This window comes from Ostrinia nubilalis, chromosome 5, assembly GCF_963855985.1.
Source record: "Ostrinia nubilalis chromosome 5, ilOstNubi1.1, whole genome shotgun sequence".
NCBI classification, from domain to species: domain Eukaryota; kingdom Metazoa; phylum Arthropoda; class Insecta; order Lepidoptera; family Crambidae; genus Ostrinia; species Ostrinia nubilalis.
In genome coordinates this window covers 247,989-269,304 of record NC_087092.1, presented here as the reverse complement: position 1 = coordinate 269,304, position 21,316 = coordinate 247,989, and the positions used below count along the sequence as shown (strand labels likewise).

The following is a 21,316-nucleotide window of genomic DNA, read 5'->3' as shown; positions in this document are numbered from 1 at the left end:
TTATGCTTATGTCACATGGGTGGTGAAGTATAAATACCTCCAAACTAACGTAGTAACGAAGGAATTTAACATTAAAGTTTTTAAAACACCAAATATTAGGTGGGAGGTATTTTCCTCCACAGTCGATATGTAAAATAATTTTCAGCCTCCTGTAACCTGCGGGCTTAGCTAAACTAAAGAACAGAATAACATGGATGTGATCACTAATTTGCAGCTACGATACCTGATTCAATATTGTTTCTTTATGGTTTATTAAGTACTGTATTAGAGCAAAATTTGCATGCAGATTTGTACATTTTATCTATGAGGTCATCAACATCTATAGAAACATTTAAAAAACTTTAGGCACCTTTGGTCAGTAGAGAATGATAAATTGTATACTTAATATCTTTTTTGATGCACATTGTTTGAAATATAAAAAAATCTTAATAAGTATTTAATGTACAGTCGCGGAATGAAAAGGTTCGTCACCTTAGTGTCGGTTTTCGCTTGCACTAGGTGCTGTGAGAGTCAAACCTGCCAACATAACAGTGCAAGAAACAGTGCTGCTAACATTTAAATAAATATGACGTTTGCTAACGAATAAGGTTTTGCTTGTTTATTTTTCTATCCCATTAGTGCAATGCAATGTTGACATTGACCAATTGACAATAGTTTTTTTTTATTTAAAAGAAATAATAATGGCAGGTTGAATCAACAAGAAGGTTTTAGTTTATCAATCATAATAATCTTCTTGACAAGATAAATCGTCAAACAACTTTGATCTGAATAATTTTGAACTTTACTGACGAACAGTTAAAGATTATTTTCTCTAACTCGAGATTATTCTGCAACATAGTTTCAAAAGGTAATATGTGCTCGCGATTCGTTGAAGGAATCAATTTGAAAACTGACGAACCTTTTCATTCCGTGACTGTACAATATACAAACTCCAAGGAATATTTTTTACAAATACAGCACAAAAGATATGTTTGCGTTATCTCACTCCGTTAAAAACCCTTCCAGGGTCTGATAAACCAGATAACTTAATTGTTAAAATGTTCAACTATACTTAAATATTTCAACATAAAAGAGCGTTTTCATTTTCAATGACTAACATGTGAAAATGTTACAAAATTTGAGACTATTAAAAGTAACTTAAACGACTAGAAATAAATATTTCTTTGGTTAACATAAACACCGACGCTTGTTATCACAATTGTGTCAACTTATGGCACGCGTTTATCACTTCTATCTTTTTGTAGTACAGATTTCCCTTTGCAGAGAAACTCAGAGAAAGAGAGAGAGAGAGAGAGATTTTGACGAATAGTATTAACTATTGTTTTATTGTGATATTTTGTATTGCAAGGCGTATGCGGAGCTTCCTCCATTCTCGCCAATAAGTTCCTTCCATATTACATTTTCATTTATTTTTTTCCTTTAATTTTTAATGATAGGATACTTCATTCAAATGCCTAGCCACGATTTTGTAAGCTTAATAAGTTGTGCGGTTAAGAAGAAAGCTGCACACTGGGGTTGTGTCTATAAGAGCCACCACAGGCGTCGATACCAAGTAAATATTCACATTGCACCATTTTATACAACTACCTTACAACAATCACGAGCCAATGTTTTGATGCAAAACAATTAAAAGATTTCACAGAAATCGTTCAAACTTAAATAAAAATATTTCTTACGATAATTATAAATTTAACTTAAAGTTAGATATTTACAGAGGTAAACTTGTTTCTTTACCTAAAGCGTCATAATCTTTCTTATTATTATCATTATCGTATGGCACCAATGTATTATATTCGTACTTATCATGGATACCATGCGCCCACTCTTTTAATAAATTTCTCATTTGAAAGAGTTAAGAATCGCAGTGAAATAAGAATAGACTTTTCTGCTTGTGGCGCGTATCATGACAATGACTTGATAAAAATGTGCCTTAACAACTTAACATATCAGTAAGTAGTCAGTCGAAGTAGCTCAAAGTGGTCAAACAATCATGTTCATACCACTTTCAATTTCATTTAGAGTGCATCAAAATACAACTATTTCTAAACATCATCTGCTTCTTCATAGTGCGTCTCTGAAGTGCTTGATCTTCTGATGATTTGGTCGATATAATTTCGTTTCTCACCAAGTCATTTTGACGAAGCTCGTCTTCAGGGGTGGCCTTGATGATCCCATGTCAATTTGGAGCAGCAAACTCAGCCAATATCAATAGTCTACGTCGTGCCAGAGCGTGAAGTGTAGCGCTGCGGCGATGATGCCTGCCGTCAGCACCAGCGCCGAAAGAACGCGGCACACCTTTATGAATAAGGTCGAGTCGTTCTCACCTGCAGACAAAGAGGAACCATAATGAATATTTGGTAATTTTATAGGATGAAGTTTCTATGAGTCGGATAAAATTTTAGAATGAATGATCTGAATTAGGCCTGAATCAGGCCGCTGGGGCAGGAAAGTTCTTGAGTGGCGACCACGAGCCGGAAGACGTAGCGTGGGCAGGCCTCCCACTAGGTGGACCGACGATCTGGTGAAAGTCACGGAAGGTGCCTGGATGCGAGCGGCGCAGGACCGGTCTTTGTGGAAATCCTTCGGGGAGGCCTTTGTCCAGCAGTGGACGTCTTTCGGCTAAAACTAACGAACGAACCATCTGAATTATGACCACATTGAAACAATGTTTCTGGGAAATATTGCTAAGAGTTGTTCAGTAGGATTTTGATTTATTGCCAGATTAGGATTTGGAATCTGTGTGGTTCTGGCAGAGTGCTAACTATGGTCGCCATCACTCTTCTTGTGGATATCAAAGAAGAGATGAAGAAATTAAGCGACTATAAGAACAGGACTTTACTATTCCCTTGGATATCGTAAAAGGAGACATGCAAACATCAGGCTTCCCGTCTGGCTAGTGTGGAAAATCTAGGCCAAATATTACTCAAATAATTAGATTAGGTAGGGTCATCCTCCTGCAGTGGAGACTGAATGACCTGTAGGCCTAGGATGCACGCCGCGATAAGCGGTTATCACCCCATTTTATCGATTTTGCCCATACATTTTGACGTCGATAAGAGTATATCACGGCTCGCATCCTAGCCCGGCTGATGATGATGCTAGGAGGCAGATAATCTTTCAAAAAACCCAGTATGATAAGATCCTGAATTTCGGAGCAGGGTCAAAGTAATGTTTTAGTATAGAGTACCTGGATGCGGGCGGCGCAGGAAAGATGGATAAGAAAATCCTTGGGGGAGGCTTTTGTTCAGCAGTGGACGTCATTTGGCTGCAAGGAACTTACCATGGAAGACGATGAAGGCGACGGGCACGCCGACGACGGCGCCGAGCACGTGCGCGGACCAGGCCACGTGGTCGTCGCGCGCGGGCACGGGCGGCGCGTGCGCGGCCGCCCAGCACGCCTCCGACGCGCCCAGCACCACCACGCTCAGTGGACGGAACCACCATAGAGGAATGTGCCCGAACCTGCGGGAGAACACTAGTTAGTTTTCTTCTTCTGGTAGGAGTAAGAGCCTTACGCCCGTATTCACAAACGATGCTTGCTTAAGTGAAGCAGAAAATCAAACGCACAGCGTTGAATAGAGCTCCGTGATTGGTTCGTGTGTCCACGCGCACTGTCAGACCTAATGTTTATGAATACGAGTGTATCACACTAATATTATAAAGGCGAAAGTTTGACAGTGTATAATTATGTTACTTTTTCACGTCTAAACGGCTGTAGTGATTTTAATAAAAGGTATGAGTTATCTGACACCTTGGATTAACACCTATGCTACGTTTTACCGAGGGTAACACCACGGGGCACAGCTAGTACTAAATTAATCTCCCTAGGATCAAATCATGTCACTTTTCAATTTCATTTTAAATTGCACTATTGACGATTGTGATGGCGAATAAGTGACATCATATGTTTGTTTTGTTTGTGCAAATAGCTCAAAATAGTCTGTCGATTGGACAGCTGCTGGCATAATTTCAAATTATTAGAAAGCAGAGCTCTACCGGAAAATTACTTTATTACAGGCGTATCACCCAGAAATCGAATGAGACTTGCCAGATGCGGATAGATTAGTATATTGGAAAGTGATACATTTTAATTCCGACTATGTAAATAGGTTACTCAGTCATAGCCAACAATCTAGACTAACCTTGTATTCATTACATCATTTTAAATAGTTTCAGGACAATACGAGTAAAACCAGCAAACTCAACCGCAATATTTGCTCTCGCGCATTTATCGAAACCACATTACTACAACTAGTACTCGTATTTGTAGAATGCCGATGAGTTGAAAAGAAAAACTTCAGTATTTTTCAAAAGTGTGCGGTGATCCTAACGCGTAAGGATTTCTCACATTGGATACAGTCTTCGGCTCAGATCATAGAAGGGAATAGATGTGAAACGGGGGCGTGGCGCGTGTCTCCGCGATATGCCCAGAAACGAACATCGCCCGCGACGCCAGGTTAGTCGCGATTCAGTCGTACTGAGGAAATGTTCTCCGATATTGTTGGATAATGCGTCGTAACGTGCAATAACATAAGTGAAACGAAGAACTACAGGAACAATGAAGTCATTTACCACATGTAAGTATTGCAAATCCATTGGTATTTTGCTTATAAATAAAAAAACTAAACATTTTTACGAACGAATTCAGTGCCGTGACATTTACTGCGATATCGAAATTAGTGGTGATAAAAATTCAAACACGTTGTACATTGACGATTTAGTTAGCAACCACTTTATGTCATGCGTAACTACTGCGCAATGTATTTTATTTCTTCCGATATCCACTGACGCGTGAAAATACACAGTACGGCCCCATGTGCCGGTCGTAACATAGTGCAGGGCTCGTGTTCTAATACGGTTTCCTATTATCGATAAATAGAAGTAAATTATTATTTTCTAATTTTGAATGAAAAAATCATGAGTTGCTTGCGATTTTTAAGTTTTTACAAAAACAATAACAATAGTAGAAGGGATTAGTAACTGTCAACTATGTAATTACTATAAGAGCTAGTTGAAAGCCTAATATAGGCATTATTTTTGATAAACATAGGCGGTACGAATTTCGCCATAATTAAAAAGTTAATGCGCGATAGTAGTTAATAATAATTACAGTGATCCTGTTATTATTATTAAAGTAAATAATAATATATTACCAATATTGTAAATACTGGTAAAAATCGCAAGTACCTACTTAACCCATGACTTTTCATACAAACTTTGTCAGTCTATAACTTCTATACTCCATCGATAACGACATTGAGCTTTGGTTGGGGTAAATTAATATAAGGTAACTTCATTTAGTCCCAATAATTGATTCTGAGTTTTTCGTCCATACAAAATGGAACTGACTCCTTTATGCAAAAATCGTTAAAGAACATAATAATAACGTATAATAATAAAAAGGTTTTCATACAAGCATTTTTTAAACCAATTTCGAGCCTTGCCCCCAGGATTTAAAGTATCGATATCTTATCGACTCCATTTTATCTTTCTTCTCTCTAATTGCTTTTTTCAAAGTGTGCGTCACGTCACGCGGCCATTGATTGGCCATAAGGCACGCCTTCTGGCCAATCACAGCACTTTTAAGCCGGTTGCACATGTTGTCGTAGACTCTCAGTCGCTTTGTTTTTACACAGTTGAATGTGTGTGTGGGAGCTGTGGTGGGGGAAATGTGGGGACACTGGTTCTCGTTGTAGTTACGCGCGACTTCATATCTATTCTCTTTCTATGATCTGAGGTCTTCGGTCAGGTAAAAGTAAACACAGCCCGCATCATGTGTATTTACTTTGACCTGACTGTTGACCGTATCCTGTGTGCCAAATTCTGTAAAGTCGAAACATTTCAGACACCTGGCGGGCTAGGGGGCCGTTGTGATAATATCTTATCCATGATTTTATTTATTTTATTTATAAATACGTCGCATTTACATTTACATTTGTTAGGACAACCAACAAGACAAACACGCATTACATGAAATTACTATAACTAAAATTTTAGACGTCAAAATGTATAGGGATCACGGCGCGCATCCTTGTCGGCCGTTTGGTGTAGTGGTTCGAAATGGACTACTATTCCGGAGGTAGCGGGTTCGATTCCCGCACAGTACAAATATTTGTGTGCATGAACATATTTTTTTGTATTGGACTGGGTGTTTTCTATGTATATTAAGTAAGTATTTACAAAAAAAAAAATATTTAAGTATGTTTATATCCGTTGTCTAGTACCCATAGTACAAGCTTTGCTTAGTTTGGGACTAGAAGCGCAGTGTAAAATGTCCAAGAATATTTATTTATTATTATTTATTTTATCCTAGGCCTACCGATGGTGTTGAAAAGGCAAAGGCTCACCTCAGACAGACATTGGGCAGGTGCGCCGTGAGCAGCGCATACACGGCGGCGGAGGCGCCAACGACTTGCACGCGCGGCTGCAGCGCGCCCGCGCCCAGCGCGCCCGCCGCCACGCCGCCGCCCCACACGCACACCACGCGCCACCAGCCCTGCTCGCGCTCCAGGCACCACCCCACCTGGACAACACAAGCTATGTTACTCCACTGCGCATGTAAATGCTTTTGACGTAATAAAGCAGATTTCAGGTAAAGGTGAACAGGCGCTGCTTTCGGGGACTGGTCAATCCAAGTTATTCAAATTTATGTATGCGAGTCATTTCTACTAGTATCTTAATATGTAAGTCTAGATATTAGCACGTCACTACCTTGTTTAATATACCACGCAATCTTGTATACCCATTCTTATAAGATACACCATACAAGAATGCATGGTAAATTCAGTGAACTGCTCCTGAATCGAATGTACCTACTACTACTATTTCTATTTATTTATATTAACCGGCAGACAGTGGTGACTGAGTTTGTTGCGGCGCTTCTTCTCAGCACTTGCCAAATGTTGGTCTCGAAGCGCTGGTAGGGTAAAAAGATTATGAGACATGTAGAGGCTCCTTAAGAGCAAAATGACGATTTGTAAGAACTATTTATTAGTCCAAACAAATAAAGAAATTTTGACTTTGACTTTTGACTTTGGTAGCAGGAAGGCGCTGGACGCAGGCCGCTACCAACCGGGCAACATGGAAAACATTGGGGGAGACCTATGTTCAGCACGTCCTATGGCTGAGATGATGATGATGATGAAAGCAGATTTCGTCATTGGTCGTTATGCGCCATCAGCCCTGCTCGCGCTCCAGGCACCACCCCACGTGGACAGCACAGGGTTTGTCATTCCACTGCGCGCGCAAAACACTTTTGACTTATCAAAGCAGGGCACGAGCCCACCTGGACAACACAGGGTTTGTCATTCCACTGCGCACGCAAATGCGTTTGACGTGATAAAGCAGATTTAATCATTGGTCGTTATGCACCATCAGCCCTGCTCGCGCTCCAGGCACCACCCCATCTGGACAACACAGGGTTTGTCATTCCATTGCGCGCGCAAAACACTTTTGACGTAATAAAGCAGATAACATTTCGTCATCGGGCGTTATGCACCATCAGCCCTGCTCGCGCTCCAGGCACCACCCCACCTGGACAACACAGGGTTTGTCATTCCATTGCGCGCACAAAACACTTTTGACGTAATAAAGCAGATAACATTTCGTCATCGGTCGTTATGCGCCACCAGCCCTGCTCGCGCTCCAGGCACCACCCCACCTGGACCACACAAGCTATGTACTCCACTGCGCACGCAAATGCTTTTGACGTAATAAAGCAGATTTCATCATTGGTCGTTATGCGCCATCAGCCCTGCTCGCGCTCCAGGCACCACCCCACCTGGACAACACAGGGTTTGTCACTCCACTGCGCACGCAAATGCTTTTGACGTGATAAAGCAGATTTCATCATTGGTCGTTATGCGCCATCAGCCCTGCTCGCGCTCCAGGCACCACCCCAGCTGGACAACACAGGGTTTGTCATTCCACTGCGCGCGCAAAACACTTTTGACGTAATAAAGCAGATAACATTTCGTCATCGGGCGTTATGCACCATCAGCCCTGCTCGCGCTCCAGGCACCACCCCACCTGGACAACACAGGGTTTGTCATTCCACTGCGCACGCAAATGCTTTTGACGTGATAAAGCAGATTTCATCATTGGTCGTTATGCACCATCAGCCCTGCTCGCGCTCCAGGCACCACCCCAGCTGGACAACACAGGGTTTGTCATTCCACTGCGCGCGCAAAAGGCTTTTGACGTAACAGAGCAGGGCACGACCCCACCTGGACCACACATAATCCGTCACATCACCTCACCACTGCGCGCGCAAACCGGGGCTTTTGACGTAATAAAGCAGATAGCATTTTCGTCATCGGTCGTTATGTCCAAAATAGTAGAAGGAAAATAGGAATCGTGAATTAATTTTAGGTATACATACATCTTTTCGCTAGTAGATAAGCCAATGTCAAATACGTAGTTCGTGACGCCCAAAGTACTTAGTCAAAAAGTTCGCAACACAGTTGTTTGGAATAAGATTACCTATATTGTCAACTTTTTGGCCACTTTGGTCACAAACAAATACAACCTTCACCAGATTGTCGGTCCACCTAGTGGGGGGCTTGCATGCTACGTCTTCCGGCCCGTAGTAGCCACTCGATAACTTTTCTGCCCTAACGTAACTGTATCTACTAGTGATGAAATTAATTAAAGAATCCGATTAATTGATATTAGTATTTTCTTTCGTTAAAGATTGGAGATATCTGAAGACAAGTGTGTTAGCTGATCTATGCCGTAAAATAATGAGGAATGTATTTCATGATAATTGAATGTCAAACTTACTGCGAGGGCCACGACTGCATTGAGGGCCAGGTGCACGGCGTTGGCGTGCACGAAGCCGTAGGTGAGCAGCCGCCACGGTTCGCGCCACCACGCGCCCGGCGTCCACCACAGGTAGGCGCGCGCGTCCTCGGGCAGCCAAATGTGGATGCATACCTGCCAATAATCAGCTTCATTAGAGTTTTTTTTTATTTATAAATAATAAATAAATATCCTTGGACATTGTCAACGGATATAAACATACTTAAATACTTTTTTTTTGTAAATACATACTTATTATACATAGAAAACAGCCAGTCCAATACAAACAAATATGTTCATGCACACAAATGTTTGTAACTGTGCGGGAATCGAACCCGCTACCTCCGGAATAGTAGTCCGTTTCGAACCACTACACCAAACGGCCGACAAATAAAAGATAATACAGATATTGTTCCGTTCCCATAACGTTAACGCTCATTACGGGAAAAGGTCCCAATATAATTCCACTTAACAAACCAATTAACTTATCATCACATTAATTAACTGTTATGGAGTAATAACATTAATTAGGTACTTACGATAAAAAAGATCATGGAGACTATGAAGTATGGAGGTTTGAGAATAGCGAGGAGCTTTTCTCGTCTCTTCTGATATTTGGTTTTCTGCTTTTTGACACATTTTGGAGTTTGAGGGCATTTTGCGTGTCTTTTGGGAGTGTTAGATACGCCGAGCGTGAGGCCCGCTTGTAGGCGTGACTTGTGCTTTGGTACCGGTTGGTGAACCTGAGGGCTCAGGAGTCGTCGATTCTCGCCGGGGCTGTTGTGGACGCTGTCGGAACGGTCTAGGTCTTCGTTCTCTATCCAGGCCTGCGCGGGCGCCGTCAGCTCGGGCAGGATCCTCCTGCCCTGGTGCACTCCGGGCTCGTAGTCCTCCGCGTTGAGCCGCTCCACCTCCTCGTAGTTCGCGTCCGGAGCCATCGTGAGCTCGTCGACCCACCCTTGTCATCTTCTACCAGCGTTCGCAATGAGTCGGCTCGATGTCACGTCGTCATTGCTCCGCTCCTGAAACCGAATTGATAATTGAACTCAAATAATTCCAATTTATATGATTTCAGGAGGAAAATTTACTTATATTATATTATATTATAATTATGTATAAACATTAAGAGCACGTGTGTGTACCTACATCAAAGTAAAAAGGGAATTCCACAATTAAAACAGGAAATTAATAGTCATAATGTGGTTTTAATAATCAGTTCTATAATAAATATAGATTATCAGGCATTATTTGGAGTATTTATTGGTTTCTGGTTATACCAGATGGAACAAACACAAAAATAGTCCACGAACAGCAGATCCGCCTTTTTGACATAAATAGCCGATCTTACTAATTTAAATAGACGATATCCGCCAGTATCGTCGCATATATCTGAAAATTGACACGCATTTGTTAGTTCATTTTTGTTACAATTTGTTACCTAATAGCTCAGGAGTTATTTTTCGATAGGTCCATAGGTCGATAGTCCATCTTTTTTAAATCTTTATTGGCTTTCCTGTTCGATTCACCTACCCACTTTACGAGTACCTATAAAGGTACGTAGATTAGAAAATACATTCTGAATTAATGTGCAACAAAATACATCAAATTCTCAAGCTTTTAAAGCTGCTGCCTTCCATCTTACATTTATTTAAATGTACATTTTCCTCTGAAACAGATGATTTACTTATCCTTCAGCTCACCAGACAGCACAATCACCATGTTTGTGTTGTGGACAACTAATAATAGAGCAGGTTTCCCAGACTTATAATAAGCGAATAGTAGCGGAAACTGATTTACAATATTTATATCTGAAATATTAAATCATTTAGCATTATATAATTTTATCGTTCCTATTATTGCCTTTGTTATTGCATAATTAATTGTTGTATTTTATAAACATATTAATTTGTTATCTTTTTGTAGTAAGTATTATGTGACTTAACGATGATAACTAAGTAATAATTTGTACACTTATTCGAGTTTTCATGAATGTAGTTGTTGATCACAAATATTTACAGCAATCGAGTTTTTTCTTATCATCATCTCTCATCATCTTCATCATCAACCATATTAATTGGCAATAGGTAGGTAATTGAACACAAGCACCTGTTAGATAACTTACGTCACAGACATCCGAAGATTGTTATGATCTTTTGAGAATTAGGTATGTGAACAGAAGTTTCACAAGTTCAGTTAGGGCCTCCGCTAAAACTCGCGCGGGCATTTAATTTTGTCCGCAGCGGGCACCCGCATGCGGTGCTCATATTAATTTTTAATGCTGAACCGTGTACGGGCGCCCGCGAAAGTTTTAGCTTTGATGATGAGCTTATTTTGCTTCAACATGAAAAACATCAAACTTTTATTTGACTTTGATCGATGACATTTCATGGACATGCACTTCAATACTTTATTCATTATTAATTAAAAAAAAAATATTAATCCATAAACACGAAGTTTGTTTTACCTCAATATTATACTATGGTTTTACTAAAAATGGAGCCTACAATAAAATTAACCAAATATGTATAAAAGTGTAATAAAACTCTCTGCGCCTAAACAAAGATCTTTAGAGAGAGATATCAAATTAAATGTACATATATGCAATAAATAAAATAGTTATTTTCTACTTTTCAGTGCACATTTCGCATGAAATCTTTACCAAAGTGCAAAGATGGTATTTTAAACATTTACGAATTTTAGCATTTGACCTCGGGACTACTTGCTATTCGCGGTGCGGGTCGCGGCGGGAGGTCTGTCATTAGAGATCGTTATCAGGACACCATTGTCTATGAAAGTGCATCCATTATGCAAGCCAGTGGAGGTGCAATCAGAAGACTCAGTCTGCTAGCATACCGGTAATATTGTTTGTTGTTAACGAATATTCCATGCTTAAGGATACCGTAATAGACTAGATTTTATGTAAAGTAGCGCATAAGGTTAAAAAACATTATAAGGGAGGACCTGGAATAGATTTTGGAAGTGCGGTCGCGTGACTAATACGAGTAGAGTATGTTAAATCTGTGCTAATAGTTTATCTTATGAGATGAGCCTGCTCACTAACCTTACTCGATTGCATTGCAAATTGATGAACATTGGTGCTTGCACACACTGGATAATATCAATCCTCTACAACCAAGGTTAGTTCCTGTGTTTTGTCTTTATGTATACGGACATACATAACTATTTTCTTTTATTAATAGCAACGGTTTAAAATATCTGCCCATACTTTCATGTAGCGAATAAAGCTTTATTTCTCTGTAATGGTTAGTTAATATAAATATTAAAAAACCGTTAGGATTTGGAAAGTAAATTAAATCTATTATAATTTGTGTATTAAATAAAGGTTATCGCATTTTATTACATAGGTACTATAATATCATAGGTAATGTTTATTTTTGTTATTTGTTCATTTATGCTGTGATAACTGGGTACTGTAAATATTTTTATACGTTAATTATGTTATTGTTTTAAATAAACAAGGTTCAATGAAGGTAATGTAGAATGTAAATAAACACTATTAGCGATAAATATTCATATTATGCACAAGATATCAGTCCAATTAATTGTATTTTTCCCAAAGTATTTTAATCAAAGACTAGAAACAAACAAACTATTTATTGTGAAAGTTCATAAGTACATACATAGAGGTAAGATGGAGGGCAATAGTGATTCACAATTGGAATTCATAACATTGTAATTCTAAGCTTTGATCGGGATTACAAAGTTCATAGGTATTTATGTGAAGGAAAGAGACCAAACGCCATAATGTTTTCAATTCGTCTTCCAAAAGTGTCTGTTCATTATTTCAACCAGGCAACTACTTAACTTAATTAGTTTGCAAAAGGTATCTCTACCATCTTTGGAACTACATACCTACCTCATTGCCAAGATGTAGGAAAAAGTTGTCCTAATAAGTAATTATTATGCAAAATTGTAACGGATCTTAGATATCGGTTTATAAGTATACATTGTCAAGTCAGGCGATCCTACAATTTATTCAAATCAAACTGCTTTGATACAGCGTATGTCAGATCATCACGATTCCAGAGACGTATGACAGACAGGCATCGAGATGCAGCGCCCTATTTGGACGAACAACATCGCGGGCATCATTAGAATATTGAAGAAGGTGCAGACCAAGTTACAAAGTGGACATCCTGAGGAGACCACCGGTGGAATGGCAATGAGGTACCGTTAGCTAATGAGGTAATAATGGGAGTACCTACTGTGCTATGGTAATGCACCTGGAGTGCAAGGGGGTCCAAGTTTAGAAATGTATAATAAGGTTTACCTGTTGGTTAACTTGTTATTATTACACACTATAAAACATTAGTTTTTCTAAATAAATAAATTCCAATCATTATATGTATAAACAATAACTTAAAGAAATAAACCATATATTATACTTAATTAATTACTTATACATTTTTAATTAACAGAATATTGGTTATTAGCATTAGAAAAAGTTATTATAGTAAAAATATAATAAATATTTCCTCAAAATTAACAAAAACATTAAAAACATACCGATAAATAATTTTCCTTGACCAAGTAGGTATCATTTTTAATTTGGCTTATGAGGTGTGAATATTCTTTATCAAGACTTCGTTAGCTAGTTAATTTCGAATTTTAATTAAGTCAATATTTTATGTATCGCACCCAAATCCCAATTAATACAACTAAGTAATTACTAGATAATGATTATATTTTTTTGAGGTTACTGTTATCGGTAAGAACGTAAAACTGTTAAGAGCATACTGGAAAAACTTTCATTTCAAACCATTCAAGTTGATATTAGGAATTATCTCCTATTTTTTAAATTAGTTTGTGATAATATTAACTAACTATTTAATTACTTATTATTTTTAGGTGACTAGAAACAAACCCCCTGTTAACAAGTCGTTATTATGTAGGTACACTTTTGCATTGTGATTAAATAAACGTAGAAAACTATAAAATCAATAAGAAAACACTTACCTGTCGTTGTATATCAGACATATTTTGATGACGAACGAATTTTTTGCAAATCTTTATACAAAGAGATTTTGAGCAGTTGTTTAGAAATTGAACTAGTAACACTAAATAGGTCAATATCGTCGGTGTGGTATTAAGAAAATGAACACGTGCGTGTAAACAAACGCGGAGTGAAGACGCAGAGCAGACGTGCGGCCGGCGCGGGGGTGCGCTTGTAAATAAACCACTACCTGCGCCGGCGCATGCCGAAAATCACGCGAGTCGCACTGCGGGCCTTGTCTTGTCCCTGTCCTTGTTGCAATGTAAAGCTTATTATCATATTGGCAACACTTTTCGAAGCGCCAGCTGCTGCTGCTTACTTGTACTTGTCGCGCAAGTAGGTAAACTGATATTATATTTTTACCGCTACGGGAAAGCTGCGTGTTATTTTTTTAGTTTGGTAGTATAGTATTCATTATCAAAACTGTTGCTCTTGTGCAATGGATGACTTTTTTTTAGCCAAGAAAGCATTTTGATCTCTTTCTTAGTTTATTTTACATGACTCTATAGCTTCATTGCGCTCCTAACCTCTTTTCAAAAAACCGTGTAATACTATGGTTTTTTCTAGGTCTCAATCAAAGTACTTATTATTACACTATGAACCTATGAACAATCTATGATTCATCTCTATACCGAATCTCTATATATCAATCGGTCCAGTGGTTTACCTATTCTTGAAAAAGTATTAAATTAAGAGTTCTTCGCATACACCTTAGCGCGCCGAACGCATACAATATAGATAGATATTTGTTATAGCGCACAGGTGCGCGCTCAGCACCTGCCAGCGCATCTGCGGCGCCGCGGCAGACGAACATCTGCACTCGTCAGGTTTAAATTATCTTCGAAGCCAACGTTTTTTTCTACTACACCGTCTGGCTAAGTGGCTGGAAGCGTAAGGAAGACCATTCGAATCTTCCGTTTAAAATCTCTAGGTCTGTTGTTAGAATAACTAGAGGTAAATATCTAAGTATTAAATTGACTGTTTTTTGAAAACTTTGAGAACACATATTTTGACTAAAGCGTAGTGTGTAATTAGGGCTTGCTTAGTTAGAAGCTTGGCTCTACTTAAGATCTGATAACTTTTTTCAAATTCGCCATATTGCCTCGCCTTGGCAAAATTTATTTATTTACCTAATTAGTTACTTATAAATATGAAAATGTTTTTGGTGGGAAAGTATCAAATTCACATTATTTCCAATGCGTTCACTTAAATATTTGTTAGTCAAAAGTTGTAGAGCAACATTAGCAAATGCCTAAATAGATAATAAAAGGAAGACTTGGAGTATTAATTAAATACACAATAGCAAATGTATTAAATGTGATCTCTATATGAAAACGATTCTCAGAAATATTTGTAGATCTAATAACCCGTTCAGTAAACATTAATTTAATAGGAACTATGATTTAATGCATGAATTAGCAGGTAAAATGATATCTTTTGGCTTACGGACATTACGCAGCTTGCGATATGTAGTTATTACCACAGATCAGTCATATCTTAGAACCTTAAAAAATAGTTGTTTTTTTAACAATAAGTATTTTTAAAAATTAAGTGTAAAAATAATTTTACCCTTCATTGAATGGTGGTGTACTCTACTAATATTATAGATAATCATTATCTTTATTATATTTATATCTTTTTTATTAGTTGTTCCTGAAACTGAACCTATTCAAATTCCTTTTGAATCAATTTTACATTACTTTCCATGTTCTGAAAGCTCTCGTTATAAAATAAAAAAATGTTTCTATCTAAAATGTGATCGTTTGCAACTTGCAATTAGGGAGTTTTAATAATAATGTTGCAACTTCGGCGATAATTCGGTGTAGTTCCCCCGGAGTATCCTGGCGCAGTTTTGAATTTATCACGTTCCGGAAGTGGGCCGTTCCGTAGCCGTCAGCGTGTTGGCCGAAGTGGTTAGTGCCGGGAATTTCTCTGGGATATTTTAGGTTTTAATTTGTCACGTAAAGAGCGATAAGTGTTTTTGAGTTTGTAAAGAGCGGCAAGCGTTTTGATTGAGCACTTCTTTACTATTTTTATTTTTTAATAGTTAGATGTTTGGGGTATCTCGTACATAATCGGAAATAACCTAATTTGAAAAGTCACTTATTATGACAGAGTGACTGTTGTTTGTCTGTAGAATGTAACACGTGATACATGCAAACCCTTAAAAAATAATGAATCTACATATTAGTAGGTATTATCCGAACAACGCAAACTTTACGCTTAGCTTTCTTGCAATAGGATAATCCTTCGTCCCAGTTTAGTGCATTAATGTCAAGGTTAAATATTTGCAGTTAAAACCGCAAATTAACGTAGGTTTTAAACCAGCGAACTTTAGTTATTGCATTCTGCTATACGATAACCGGGTAAGTACAATGACGTGCTCTACCAAATGTACGTAAATAGCTTTAAGTACATACATTTAAACATGAAATTATTATTGATTCAGTAGTTACTAAGGTAAAATTTAGTATTCATAAAATATATTTGGAGTGTTGTGACTGTTTAACGTAATAATAGTTTTTACCCAAATATTAAATCAGTCTGACTGTTTTTACGTAACTTTTATGAGTTTTGAAACATAATTATCAAAAAGTAAATAAATCTTAATTTGATAGATACCTATTTACCTACTTATTCAGTTTTGATTTGATATTTTTTCAGACGAAGACATATTTTCGGCACCTAATTTTAAGAACTATTTTTATTAGACGAGCCACGGGCCAAGCTCAAGGTGAGTCCCGAATAGCCTCACTACAGTTTATTGCAGGCGGGGCCTGTGCACTCCGCAGCAAATGTTTTATTTATTGCAGCCTACGTGTTAGTAGTTCGTCTACCGTACAGAACAGCCGGCTATCTTATTTTCTACTAGCTTTCCGCCCGCGGCTTCGCCCGCGTGGAATTTTGTCTGTCACAGAAAAACTTTATCGCGCGCGTCCCTGTTTCAAAAACCGGGATAAAAACTATCCTATGTTCTTTCCCGGGACTCAAACTATCTCTATGCCAAATTTCATCAAAATCGGTTGCGAGGTTTAAGCGGGAAAGCGTAACAGACAGACAGACAGACAGACAGACAGACAGAGTTACTTTCGCATTTATAATATTAGTTGGGATACTCTATTTCCATTCTATTCTATTCCTATTTCCTAGGTAAATAAATTTCTTATTCTTATTCTTAAAGTAATGGTCCAAATAAATATTATTATGATGAAGAAAGCAAAAATATTATTTTACTGAGATTGAATTACGTCAATTCAATGTGTATTTGCTTCTATTTTTAACCCACCAAATAAATAAAAACTTCAATAAGTAAATCAAATTAGGTATTTCTCAACTTTTCGATAAAAATTTTGTTCAACAAAATTCAAATGTTTGTTTTCATTTACTGCAAGCTTATAAAGTTGTACGTTTTATATAGAATGCAATGAATTTCACGATTACACGTTCATTTTGTAGGTATTTTCCGTGCCATTGTAATAAATTTGTTAATTGTTAAGGAATCCGCTTACGAATGGGTTGCAAAACAAATTTAAGTTTCAAAGTTTCTTGTTCGTTTCATCTTGGCTATAACTCAGCATGGGAGATGATTTATTTTACATTCGTCTGTTTAGATTACCGCGGCGCGCGGCGGGCAGATGCCGCGAAAACATTAGACGCTAGTCTTATAGCCACATCCTCTCTAATGCCGGCAGTTATGTAATTTAAATCTATGCTAACTATTCGCCTGACTAATAAATTACATTATATCACTGGGTTATTTAAGTCTTCAGGAGCTGTCTTAACCTCCTGTATGAAGACTAAGAGTGGCTTTTAAAGACGCTATAAATCTGCAGTATTCGCTGGCTAACATTGTTTTTTTTTAATAGACCTAGACCTAGACGCTATAAATCTTCAGTATTCGCTGGGTAACATTGTTTTTTTTAATAGCACTTTCAGATCTATGATGATTGAATTCTATTCCCCAAGGAAGTTCATCGTGCAAACTACAAGCTACTCGTAAATCATAATCTTTTTAATAAAGATTAGTTAACTTGGTTCTCACAGTTTGAGCCCAGTCAATGAACTATCGATTGCAATCAAGTGGGTAGTCTTCAGCTCGTTGTCACGTCTGCCGCCGACTGCGGCCGCGGGCGCGGCTATCGCGGCTGCGGTCTGCGGTCGCGGGATATATTTAGCCAGCGCTGCTCAAGGATAACATAGGTTTTCCTTGAGATGAGCTGAGATGAGCTGCTGTCGGTACGCTTTATTACACATAAATAGCATATGTGTTATGCAATTATATCTTACCACATTATGTATGTACAAGGATAAAATGTAGAGTTAAGACAATGTTGTAATGTTTTAATTATAATCAAAAAATTACACGTATAGAGACGGCTTATTCCCAAAGGTCCACGACACAACAGAATAGAATGCTATTGGATCAAATATCAGTGTAGGTACCTAGTTTTATTTTAATTTTAGGCTGACCTATAAGTAATTAGTTACTAACAGTAAAATATAATTAAAATTTATTAAAATTTAATTATAAATTCCCAGTCTATAAATAAGTTAACACGAATTGATAAGTCGGCATTGTAATCGCGTTGGTTGAAATCAATCTGTGCGATATTGTACATTTATAGCCCCAACCAACCTACTATTGTGGCATGCCATTGACCTTTATGACGACAAAGGAATATTTGTACCATTTTTCTTTATGCCAATATTAATATTATATTAATCAATACGAAGGTATTAAAATAAAATAAATCCTTAAGCATTTCATATGACGCAGGTCGCTGCGCTGCCGCTACTAAGATCAACTAGGTGAATTGTAATTTGCAATAAACAACAAAGTTACAACTGTATAGGTTGGTCAATAGGAATACAAATTTTGGTTGAGAGTGAAAAATACAAATTGGAGACAGCGTTAAAATCTAAGAAATAAAAACTACCACATAATGCAAATGTACCCTATTAAACTGCTAACGTGTAGGTATAGTTAGCAAACAAAGCCGGTCACGCTGGCCAGTCGTTAACCCGCTTTTGTCACATAATGCGCTGTTTTATTTCCTAATTAGGCTTCGAAGTAATCTCATTACATCAGTACCGCAATACACACGAGTTTCAACTTTATGAAACTGAGATAAGATCCACGGGACACATTTAGAAGCACTGTATAATCACTTACCAAATTAATGGAGCAGTGACCGCGAATCCAATAAGCGCATTTGATTTTTAACTGGCTAGTCTGTATTTTGGTTTGTTATCACTTTATCAATGTAGATTTGGTAACCAGTCCTCGACCTAAATCGTATGACGGATTGGATGGATTTATCGCTAGTCAGGATGATAAAATAATTTAAAAATGAGTACTTATTATCATTAATTTTATTAGCAAATAATAGTTCACCCAATATTAATTTAGTAACTTAATCCCCGTGAAGGAAAGTTTTCCTTATTGCTAATTAGGTCATTGTGTTAAAATAGTTCATAATATTATTGTCAGATACCTACGAGTACATTGCATGTATTAATGCATAGATACATATGTAACTAACCAAATTAGGTATACTTATTGTATGAGATAAAGAATTTTTTTTCTCAAGAAGTACTAATTTATTAAGGTATTCCTTTTTTCAAGACTGATTTTCATTTTTGTCAAATCGTTTTCGTTCCATCCACCGATCAATTAGTCGATCGACAGGCACGATAAGATATAAAATAGGTATACATAACTACGAGAAAAAGCGGAAAAATAATTAAATTATTTATACTGCTACGACAAAAAAACCCGAGAAATCATTATCGACTGTGAGAATACCAAGCAATAGTAGTTAATGTTATTTCTTTATCAATACGTAATTACGGTTCAGTGTATTTTATCTCTTGGATCCGTATTTAAGAGAATAACATTGTAAGAACATCCATTAATTTTAATTATTTGCAGGAAAACTCAGTCGGTACTAAAGGTCGATGTTCATGCGCGCGTAAGTAAAAGATCGTTTACCTTTTACAAGCAATTCCAATGTCAAAGTAATCCAGATGGCGCCGGTACACGTGTAATTCACAAAATGTTGTATTTACTTGCGGTATTGATTTAAACAATAAACTGTGTTATTTTCACAAAACCACATTTTTAACCACAACACAATGACACTCACTGAAAGTCACAGATTACGTGCAAGCAAATTAACAAATTAGAAACAAAATCATCACGCATTCGAATTTCGAATTGGACTGCGCGCGCTTTTTTTAATCTTGATTTTTTTAGTTGGCCAGTTTCTACTGATTTAAGACGAGTTAACATTCCTTTTTTATATTTCACTGATGTGTCCTTCGTTTAAATAGTATTTTGTTAGCTGCCAGTGTTTCGTTTAAAAACTTTATTCGTGTTTTTTAGTCGCGCGTCGCGACGACTGTAGACCGACACACACATTGTCAGCTGCGAAGCGACTGGGAATCGGTGGCATCGCTAGACGATTAGAGTGATTATCAGATGTGAATGTAAACAAATACGTCACTTATATCAATGTAACTCATTAAATCGGCTCGTACTTTTTTATTGTAACCAATATTTAGTAGCGCTTTGAGTGCATTTATTGATCAGTGTAGGTGGAAACTGATAACTAAAATAACATTAAGAAAAGGAAGTAAAAAAACCCGGGAATATCTTTTTTATTGGACAACCATGCGCTACATATTCTTGCCTTCTCTCCGGAACATCGCCCGGTTTCAGTGATACTAATATGACATCAAACGAAAGATGAAAATAGCATTAGGCATAATAAGTAGCATGCCTACACGGGACAAATATTTCCTTTTTTAAATAACTTTTCCTTTTTCCTTTTCTATCTTTATCGTTAGAGCTTAAATTTAATATTCCTGAAACTAGTATACTGTAGAATATCGTATAAGTTCATGATAGCTAAGATTATTTTGTTTAATAGCAAAATATTTTTACTCTAAAAAATGTAGGTATTAACTGTTTCCAATATACCTACTTAAACAAAAACTTTTATACGATAGCTAGGTACCAAGAGCTAGTAAGCTTATCTCGATTCTCGACTCGCAGATCGCTGACAGGGGAACGTTGTGCGATGACAGAGTGCACTAATCATCTGGTGACCTATCGCTTAGACGGGATATAATAACGACTTGTCTATTAAATACATATCCATCATACATTCATTAGCACATATCCGTAATAGGAATTTATACTAACTACATATACTTAGTTCAATCGTAATTAAAATTTCTTAGCAATTAGAGTCGCTTCTCAAACTAAATTTCATCATTCAAGTACCTACAATGGTGTCCGCAAATCCAAGAAACAATTCAAAATGTAATTTCAGGCAGATATATACTACCTACATTTTAATTTTTTAAATGCATACTATCAGGCATGGCAGGCATGACAACATAGAAATTCCCAATGTAACTTTTTTAAATTACAATTTCAATGTCCTTTCCTAAAATTCAATTTAATTAAATTTTGAAAAATTAACTTAACATAATTTT

The 21,316-nt window shown here is 37.3% G+C and overlaps 1 protein-coding gene across 2 annotated transcripts; it reads right to left on the bottom strand.

The window, feature by feature from the left end:
* Positions 1-1,862: 1,862 nt before the first annotated feature.
* LOC135072186 (rhomboid-related protein 1-like) lies at positions 1,863-20,237 on the bottom strand. Of its 2 annotated transcripts, none has more exons than XM_063966143.1 (6): positions 19,806-20,237; positions 9,339-9,821; positions 8,782-8,934; positions 6,348-6,523; positions 3,281-3,462; positions 1,863-2,324 (listed from the first exon to the last, which is right to left on the bottom strand). In XM_063966143.1, the coding sequence occupies exons 2-6, from the start codon at positions 9,735-9,737 to the stop codon at positions 2,206-2,208; spliced, it is 1,029 nt and encodes a 342-aa protein (XP_063822213.1). In that variant the 5' UTR covers positions 9,738-9,821; positions 19,806-20,237; the 3' UTR covers positions 1,863-2,205. The 2 variants fall into 2 exon arrangements, with proteins under 2 accessions (XP_063822213.1, XP_063822214.1); XM_063966144.1 differs by lacking the exon at positions 19,806-20,237 and adding an exon at positions 13,777-13,986.
* Between the last annotated feature and the right edge of the window lie 1,079 nt (positions 20,238-21,316).